The sequence below is a fragment of the Hyposmocoma kahamanoa genome, unplaced genomic scaffold (genome assembly GCF_003589595.1).
Source record: "Hyposmocoma kahamanoa isolate Upper Pololo Valley unplaced genomic scaffold, ASM358959v1 79907, whole genome shotgun sequence".
NCBI classification, from domain to species: domain Eukaryota; kingdom Metazoa; phylum Arthropoda; class Insecta; order Lepidoptera; family Cosmopterigidae; genus Hyposmocoma; species Hyposmocoma kahamanoa.
Window position 1 is genome coordinate 1 of NW_020654047.1, and position 10,412 is coordinate 10,412.

Sequence of the window (10,412 nt, forward strand, 5' to 3'; positions counted from 1 at the left end):
AAAAAGCAAAATACAAATTATAACGACTACAAATTTTGTACTGTCATTTGTGTCAGTTGTTATAAAGGAACTTCATTCAGCTGTGGCGCTGGTTTTCAATAAGCCCTGAGTACAATTGAGACGACCGGCCTCCCATATTTTATTTTCTTTTTTGTAAGTTTTTGTATTTTGTTTGAAATGTCTCTGTCAATGTTATCATTTTTTGTGAATATATTGAAATTTGTATTTATTTATTTATTTATTAATGGTAAACTAGAAGTATATACATTCATATTTCTAAATTAAACAACGAAGTAAGCTAAATAAGTTTACACTTGTAGAAATAAAGTAACTTAAATAAGTAAGTACTCTAATAAAAAAATAAAAAATCAATAGAAATAGAATTTTACAATATAACTTTATAACAAGACTTTCCTAAGAAATAAAAAAGAAGTCGCTGAGTAATTTTCTCGCTGTGACAATTTTGGTATTGAGATATCAATATCTATTCTATTAACCAGGTTATTGATGTTGTTGCAAGCTTGCAGCAGAAACGAAATCTTTCTCTAATTGGTTGAAGCTATAGGTATGTCAAATACTTTGTTAACCCTGAAATTACGTGTGGGAGTCAAAAAGTTGAGTTTGTACAGTAATTCGGGACAATCAATTATATTTTGAGATATTTTTAGTATGTGAAGCCAATTTTGAGAACTGCCGGTATCTTAACGCTGATGAACGCCTGTACGCTGATGCTGTTGAGTGTTGCGTTTAGGGAAATCTCGAAAACTCGTCAACACGCGTGCACTGATGAGAGCGGTCTGTTCTTGCGGTCGGAGGCAGATGGTCAGTGTAAGGGAAAGACCGGTGCTATAGTTATTCTTTCTATATTTCAGGTCAAATACCTAGGCCAGAGCGACGCAAAAGGTCTATGGGGAATCAAGCATACGAGAAAGCCTGTTGATCTCATGGTAGCGGCAGCAAAGGCATTGCCTCCAGGTAAAGTTTTCTTTGTAATATCAGGATATTTTCACCACCATAATGTTCTATTATATTTTGTGAAATTAGTCCACTAGTTTGTTATCATTTTTAATACAAAGATCGAGTACTTAGAAAAAAATGCTTTCAATCCGGCTGGATTCGAACTAACGTCTTCCAGCAAACTGCGCTAGACGCGTGTCCGCCAGGATGGCTGGACAGGTATTGTTAGCAATTACAGAGACAAACTGGAAGATACGCTTTCCAAAGGCGTTTTATTATATTTTAACCGACTTCAAAAAAGGAGGAGGTTCTCAATTCGACTGTATGTCCTTTTTGTTTTTTTTTGTATGTATGTTACGCATAACTCCGGTATTTGTGAACCGATTTCCATGATTCTTTTTTTGTTGGAAAGGGGGTACTTCCATAGCGGTCCCATTTCATTTTGAAGAAAATCATCCACCTCTAAGGGTGGCTGTTCACGCATGAAGATTCATTTTTATAAATAGCGCCTAAATTTTTACTTAAGGAGCAATTATTTTAATGGTTGATTTTGCTATTTCTCCAATTCAAGGCTTTTTTCTCTCAATATACTTTGAGTAGTGAGAACCGATTTTTATTATCTCCAGTGTCAAGTCCTGTATAGTGTCGAATTTAAGGATATTTCAATAAAACTTAGCAAATAGACGTAATTCCACGTACTTTTGAGGTCGGTTTTTTTAGTACTATAACTTTTCCTAAAATAGTGAAAAAAAAAGGTATGTTTATGTAGAAATTAGCTAGTAAATAGTTATATAAAAAAAGTAAATCACGTACTGCTAGAACTATAAATAACGTAAAGTGGTTCAGCCAACCTGAAGTCAGAATGGCTGGCCACTTTATTTCTTTAATATTTCCGTTTGCGCAAAGGTAGAAAATATGTCAATAAAGATACTAAAGAGTAAATTAAACGTCTTTTTTTTTTTTTTTTTTTTTTTTTTTATACATGTACATGACATTATATGTCTTTTTTGCCGTAGCGCCATCTGTGAGAAATTTATTTCTTCACTCAGCCAGGTACCTTTACAGCTACCAGCAGCTGACTAGAGACGTCCCTTTAGAATGTCAAGGTGTTTAACCACTATAATATTCAATTATTTCATGTGAAATTGCCTACTCCACTAGTTTGTCGTAATTATTAATACAACATATATAATAATAGTCCACTGGTCCGTTCTGTGGCTTAGTCGGCATAGCGTTTGCTAGAAGACGTTGGTTCGAATCCACCGGCATTAAAGTTTCCTTTTTTCATGGAAAATAGATGCACGCAATATAACTTGATGTTAAAGTCTAGAAGGTATTCTTCATCAAGACTAGAAGACTAGAATAAAGACAAAGGAACGTGAAGGGGTTTCTCCTGTTACGCATGTCAAGTGGTTGGTAAAGTTCTACTCATTCGTAAACTACTAAGTAGAATGAACAAGAAATTCTAAGCGCATTTGCATACTGCATCCACAGAGTTGTATATTAAACTGGCTTCAAAGTTGCAACGCGTCTCTTTCCAATAGGGTGTTCATTCATGTATCAGCCAGCCATATTGTTTGTAACTTATCAAGTTCTTAGGTTTTCGCGATGGTTACACATAGGAAATGAAACTATTATATTTGTTTTTTCAAACAAACCGACGTTTCGGGCCCTTTACAGGTCCCATGGTCACGGTTGACTGAGGTGATACAGTCTTCAACCAGTTATGTCTAATATTGATGCGAACCGCCCTAGTTTTTCACTAAAGTTACAATAGTTATTAATTACATTTTAATACCTTATTTTTTATTTTACAAAAAAAAACATTCCAATTTACGCTACATTCAGTTTTACAAATTATTTTATTGAATGAATTTTTATTAAGTTCAATTTATTATTAATTAATAATAGAAATTAGAATAAACTATTTAAACGATTTAAAACTGGAAAAATAGTTTCATTTCCTATGTTTGTAACTTTTAATTTTTACAGGAAATGTGGCTGCTTATGGATGACCAAAACTACTAATTTCAAAACACAAATTAGTATACTTATTTGATATGCTACTGCATAATAGAAGGTTTAGATGTTGACATATTTTTTTTGTATTATTACAGTAAAAGCATATTACCTGTGATATATATTACGATACAATATGATATTACGAGAGGCTTTGTCACTAACTAGAGCCTTAACAGGACTTTGTGGTTTGAACAAGCACTTGTCAAATATTGGACAGAGAGAAAACAGAGAATGTAGATTCTGCCACGAGGCAGATTAAACTTCTGTGCATCTTCTCACCCAGTGCTGCCCTCGAATAGGTGTAAGAAGTTCCGTACTGGGTAGGCACAGGCCACTCCCAGAGGACATAAAAACTGTCGGAGCCAGGAAAGTCCTTCAGTTCCTTAATGTTGTTGTTCTTGGCTCCGAACTGTAATTAGTGGTGAGCACAATAGATCATTGAATGATCGCAGTGAAGAGGGGCCTCATAGGCCCCAAATGAAGCCACCCTAATAATAATAATAATAATATGGCCCATTTGCCTAATGAATTGCCATGGATGTATGGCCCTTATTTCGCGTTTATTTCTAGTTATACACTCGATGTATGTATGTGATGATCTTAGAATAATAACGCATAGAAACCTAGTCCGCACACGCTAAGTGAGGCAAATTGAAGCGCGCCCAAAGGGCCTACACGAGCGGGCGGGCCTTCAGTGCTCAAGGTCAACTTGCACCGCGAACAGATCAAGAATTTTAGCTAAAAATGACGAATTGTGCGGTAAGTGAGTGTAAAAATACGTCAGACAAACATAAAATAGATACTAACATCACATTCCACAAAGAAGTAACGCGTTTCAACTTGTATTTTTATATAAATATTCACTAAAACCGAAATGTAACCTGCTACTAAAACTAGCCTACATGAATTTGATTTTTGCCTCACTTGTGACAGTTCGTTTGATATGAAACTATCATTCTATGCCATTGACTTACAATTATATGGACGTCGGGTCCGCGCTAAAAAGTGTCCGCACTTGTAAGGCGCTAAAATCGTATACAGAGCGCGACACTCCGCTTTAGTCTTCATTTGTTCTACCGACAGCGCGATACTGCGATGACATTACAATTTAAATTTCGAATAAGTTGACTTGGGACATTTTTTTCGTGGTTTTTGTATTAGACCCGTCGTCCATTTATTTGTAAGTCAATGTTCTATGCGTTATTATTCTAAGGTGATGATGTAATATGCAATATTATCATAATTGGAATATGATATCAGTGGAGTCTCGATGAAATTACAATGCCTAGTGATATTAAGAAAATTAGTAGAATTGGTGCCCAGATCTTTAAAAACCATTTCCACTTCTATTTCCAGATCAAATCCTGCCAATAGTGAAACTGAAGATCACGGTAGATGGTGTATTTATGGAGACAGTCAATATGGGCTTGAAGAAAGAAGATTTCCAGCATATGAGCATGTTTTTTAACATTGAAAGCATTTCTTATGGAGTGCAGGTTCGTACAAATCTATTACCTTTAATTATATTAATCCCTTATCCTGAAACGTCTGGGTTCTAGAAATGAAAACGCACGGATGGTTTTACACTTTTACTTACGTAGGTTTGCAAAGCTCACGGGTGGGTACAACGAAGAGGTCGCTCAGTGATTTTACACTTAACTTGTTCACTAGGGCACTCGATTCATCACGTATAAAGTTCATGGCCGCCGAGGATTCTCGAATCCAGGAGCGCGGTGGTAGCTGTGTCGTGATGGCAAACCACATGTGCGCGGAGAACGCAGGAATGGTAGGCCCGTGGAGTAGGTAGAGAGTGGAGCAGGCAGCCCAGCGATATGACCATTATATGGCAATGGTATTATGCAGGAAGCGAAAATTCCCACTCGTCGTTGTTCTAGTCCCTGTCTACTGACCCGAGAGATAGGGTTTTCCGGACCCGGACTTGGGCACGGATACGGCACGTAATGTACGCCGGTTCTTTAATCTAAGTCCCTGACTCCGGCCGACAGCGCCAATGACGAGGAATACCGCCTCTCCCATTTAAAAATTCTAAATTTATCTTTTAGGCCATGAGAGAGGCGTTACACTTGTCGCACTAAGCTAACTACCGACCCGAGAGATAGGGTTTTCCGGAGAGACTAGTCTAGACTACTCGACGTCAAGACCAGGGTAAAGCGGGCGTCTGGGCCAAGCCCTCCGCCAGTGATACGCCTTTTGCGCGTTTGGCGTCGCTGGTGGATCCGGACTTGGGTATGTACTCGCTGGGGTTTGTGGTTAGCTGCAGAGACGGACATGTTTGTTTGCCCCGGTTGGGTGCGGCCGGGGGGTCTATCTCGTGAGCTGCTAGCGTATCTTAGAAGCGGTCTAGTTGAGGGCCTGAAGCGAAGTGCATGACTTGTTCGTCCCGCCGCATCTTATCATAAAATAAAAATAAATAAAATACATAGAGTCGACAAGCAGTTTTCGATACCTCCAATGAACACTAAGCCAACTTAATTTTTGGACCTGTTCTGTTTTTATTGTTTTTTGTTTCTTTTTTTTTACAAAATTCGTTTTTTTTGTTCTTGTTTTTTTCACAGAATTCGGGGAGCACAACTAAGATTATATTTATATTAAACCGCCATATTTATTTACTAAGGCAAATAAATATGGCTGTTTACAAAAATAACAGAAGACGACCAAAAAATAAAGATGGCGTAGTGTTCATTGGAGGTATCGTTTTGTGCTAATTAAAATGAAAACAATAATAATAAGAAGATTAAAAAGTTATTACCTATAGGTAACCTGATTCTATAATCGGAAATGTCTTAAAATCTATATTAATTATAAAATTATCAAAAGCCTAAGAAATAATATTTCCTTATCTTTTTCCATCTGCTAAACTAAACTCCATTGCTTACAATTTTAATTCCATATAAAGTTTAAAGATTATCCATTTCTCACCTCTACCAGACCTGCACCTTCTTCCCAAAATTGATTGTTGTAAAAGTAATTAAATTTAAATTGTAGAAAATAAAAAAAAAACGATACAAAATAGTATTTACGAGAAGGTCACTATGACCTGTGCGCGCACAGGAACCTTTCAAGTTCAGGTTCTCACCCCAGTTCAGCCAGTGTACAGGGTTGTCACTTGACTTCATCCGATTCTTCGAGAGGCTAGTGCCTCGGGTGAGCCGCCACGGGTGCACGTACAGCACCCTCCCTATTTTCCAGATAGATACCGGAGTTGTAGGCACGCTCATTTCCCGTTGCACTTTGCACAACTAGCGGTTGCCACCGCTAAGCCGTAGACTCTGAGTCCACTACCAACTCTCCTCATTGGTGGCGGAGCTGTAAGGCACGCTCACTTCCCTACGCCGAAAAACGACGTCTTAAGGGACAACTCACGTGCCCCGCGCGTCTCCTTGCTTCAAGCCTTCAACTAGACCGCTATTAAGACGCATCAGACGCCCCGGCAACATGCAACCGGGGTAAACAAACATGTCCGTCTCTGCAGCTAACCACAAACCCCAGCGAGTCCATACCCAAGTCCGGGTCCACCAGAGACGCCCGCAAAAGGCGTATCACTGGCGGAGGGCTTGGCCCAGACGCCCGATTTACCCTGGTCTTGCCGTCGAGTAGTCTAGACTAGTCTCTCCGGAAAACCCTATCTCTCGGGTCGGTAGATAGCTTAGTGTGACAAATGTAACGCCTCTCTCATGGCCTAAAAGATAAATTTAGAATTTTTAAATGGGAGAGGCGGTATTCCTCGCCATTGGCGCTGTCGGCCGGAGTCAGGGACTTAGATTAATGAACCGGCGTACATTACGTGCCGTATTGAGCAGGACCGCCTTCTACATTTGTGTTGGAAGCGACACGCCACAGAAATTCAACCGCCTCAAACTGCTAGCGAGGCTGACTGGAATTAACCCGTTTGCGGACAAAACTATTTGAATTATTTCGGTGGAGGCCACATCCCGCATGCCAGTGATCTCGTGCGCCAGATCGAGATACTGCCCACATAACGTCCGATGGTAACGTCCACAAGAAATACTCTCGATTGCGATCGTTCCAGTACCACAATGTCAGGCTTATTCGCAAGAATAGTCCTGCCTGTGATAATTGATTGGACCCAATAGATTTTGGTGCGGTCGTTTTCGAGTATTGACTCCGGTGAATACTTGTAATACTGCATCCTCTATTGCACTAGTCTGTACTTCAGGGCGATCTCGTGATGTAAAATTTTGGCTGCCTGACTATTATTATTAGGGTAGCTTCATTTGGCATCTATTGCGGCCCCTCATCACTGCGACCATCAACTGATCTATAGTGATCACCACTAATTACAGAGCCAAAGCCGACAGCATTAAAGAACTGGAGGATTTTCCTGAGTCCGACAGTTTTTATGTCCTCTAATTGCGGCAGGGGCAACATTGGGTGAGAAGATGCACAAGAGGTTCATCCACCTCATGGCAGAATCTACACTCCCTATTGTGCTTGTGCAAGCCACAAGCCCTGTTAAGTTTCTAGCGAGCATTCTGATGCCATTCCTGTCCAATGACAAAGCTACTCTACAGTGTTTGGCACTGTAAGCTATCAGGGCTTTTGTAACCTCACTTCTCGTGAGACATGTGTGCCCTCGTTCAGCATAGTGATCTTTGCCAGGTTGTATGCTAACCCTATAAAGGGCCTTTGCCAGTTCATCCGCTGCCTTATTAACCTTGACGGTAGAGTGGCATAAAACCCAGCGCAGAACCAATTTATTCCATTCCTCGAGAGCATTCAGTATAATCACACTATTCTTTACAATGGATAGCGTATGTTCGCCTTCAATGTCACCTGAGAAGTCAACGTTTGTGTTGCAGTTGTCTCATTCCCTCCTGTCATTACCGCTCGCTTTTAATCGTAACTAATAGTTAACCTATATACTTCTCAAATTCCAGGATCTAGTCTACACCAGAGTATTCTCCATGATAATAGTAAAGGATACTGAAGCCGCGAAGGGGCTTAACCCGTTCGAGTGTCATGCGTTCGTCTGTGAGTCTAGGTAAGGTTATTTCTATGATCAGTTTTTAACAATTGCGTGATTTAATTCCTCTTTCCCCTCTCCATAATCGGGGACGTAGATTAGGGTTCCACCCCTGTGTTGTGGATACTCCAAAGATTCACACGAAACGTTTTGCTTCTAAATTTATATAGCGAACGGCTATCGATCTCATTGTCACTTTCTATCAGGTGAGATAGAAAGAAAGAAAGAACGAAAAAGGTGAAATGGTGGTCAAATGCACACTTTTTTATATCAAAAAACAAACAGTCTTGATGATGTCAGTGATTCTGCGATTAGTGCTTTATGTACGAGCTCTACATTATGCACAATTTAACGTGTATTTTTACTACAATAAAGACCATCGGACCGGATGTTATGTTACATATTTAACATCAAACTACCCGAAGAGTGTAACTCTGGGAACCATAGAAATCCCATCAAACTCACATTACTGCGAACATTCTACGTTTACATATTAACTGCTTTGGTGGCCGGACGGTTACCATGCCGGACTGCCACTCAGGGGTCCCAGATTCGATTCCCGGGCCGGGAGAAAATATTTGTATGGCCTACATTTACTTTTCTCGTGAGTTTGGGTGTAATTGGTGGTGTGTGTCCATGGCACCCGCGACGCAGGGCTTCCCTAGTGCGGGGCTATGATGAGTGTGTGCGTTATTTATTTATTGGGTACGAGCCCCAATACTATAGACACTAAATGAAAACGCCTTAAGTTCGGTTTTCGATCATTTTAAAGTTAAAAATAATATCCATAACATGTCTATAACAATCGAAGTCACGTATTATTCTGTTTTTGTTAAGTGGGACTGTTTGAGGAAATCCGAAATCATAGGAGATACAGGAAAACTGTCTGAAGAACCATCAAGTCTGTAATGAATAATAATAGTAACTTTTTCATTGAAAAAATAAACCATTCGATTTCCATGGGATTCTCTCATGATCCCATGGAAATCGTGACGATGATGTCAAGTGAGAAGTCAACTTTTATAAGCGGAAAATAAGTAGTAATTTGTGATAGCCGAAACGAACCCGGAACAACATCAGAGACCACCTCGAGAGTATACCCTTTCAAACAAAAGAAGAATTTTCAAAATCGATCAAAGTCAAAGTCAAAGTCAAAGATTATTTATTCCATAGGTAAAATAAATTTACACTTGAAAACGTCACATTTAAGCTACTGCTCGTTCACTACGCTGACCTCCCTGAGAAGAACGAGCAAGAAACTCTAGGGATTGCTCTTTTCAAATAAACTTAAATGCTATGGAATACACTTTGAATCAAATTTGTGTGGATTCTGGAGCCATGTCGTCTTTCCAAATATCTTTATCTAACACTTAGTCTTCAATTTTGAAATATGATTTTTCGATCAAAATATTTTTAACGTAGTTTTTAAACTTAGGAAATGATAAACTTAATATACAATGCTCCGGAATCTTATCGTAAAAACGTATACAGTTCCCCATAAAAGAGTTGTTTACCTTCGTTAAACGAATTCCACAATTCATGGCAAAATCTGTATGCCAGTGTACATGTCTTTAAATTTTGAGGATTTTCTTCGATTTCCATGGATCCTCCTCTTCAGATTCTGGCTTAGTGACCATGGGACCACAAGAGTGCGTCCTTTCAAACTAAAAAAAAGAATTTTCGAAATTGGCAAACAATTGACGGAGACGTCTGAAACCTATAACCTCGTCCTTTTTTTAATTCGGTTAAAAATGATTATTTTTTTAGTGCTAATACACTCAGTTTTATGTAAGAACCATCTCATTGTACTTTACAAATTTAATCAAATGCCTTTCATACAAAATTAATATAATTGCCAATTTTTTTAATGCTGACGGGCTTTATTTTTTATTGTATTGGGAGAAAAATTGGGACTCCAGAAATTGCTCAAATTTAATAAAAAAATTTGTTCACACAAAGTGAACACATTTTATTAATTTCTGTTCAAATACTTTTCTTTTAAAAATACTAGGAATACTGTCAAGAACAGCTAGCTTAATTATATTCCTCGTATTAATATTATGTCTGTCAATCTTTTTCATTAAAAAAAATATTATTCTTCTTAACATAAGTTACATTTACATAAATCTACTACGACGCTAGTGTTAGAATGTTAATCTCTTTAAACTTAACTTTCAAAGACATTCTGAGGTCCAGATTGTAAGTTGCCCTAGCCACACGTTTTTGCAAAGTCAAAGTCAAAGTCAAAGATTATTTATTCCATAGGTAAAATAAATTTACACTTGCAAACGTCACATTTAAGCTACTGCTCGTTCACTACGCTGACCTCCCTGAGAAGAACGAGCAAGAAACTCTAGGGATTGCTCTTTTCAAATAAACACAAATGCTATGGAATACACTTTGAATCAAATTTGTGTGGATTCTGGAG

General features: G+C 38.6%; 1 protein-coding gene across 1 annotated transcript; it reads left to right on the plus strand.

Moving 5' to 3' along the window:
• Positions 1-696: 696 nt before the first annotated feature.
• LOC113233727 lies at positions 697-8,002 on the plus strand (the record flags this gene model as incomplete). The annotated part of the gene is made up of 3 exons (XM_026468905.1): positions 697-975; positions 4,336-4,475; positions 7,899-8,002. Coding segments are annotated over exons 1-3 (509 nt in total), but the record flags the coding sequence as incomplete, so codon positions are not given.
• Positions 8,003-10,412: the final 2,410 nt, after the last annotated feature.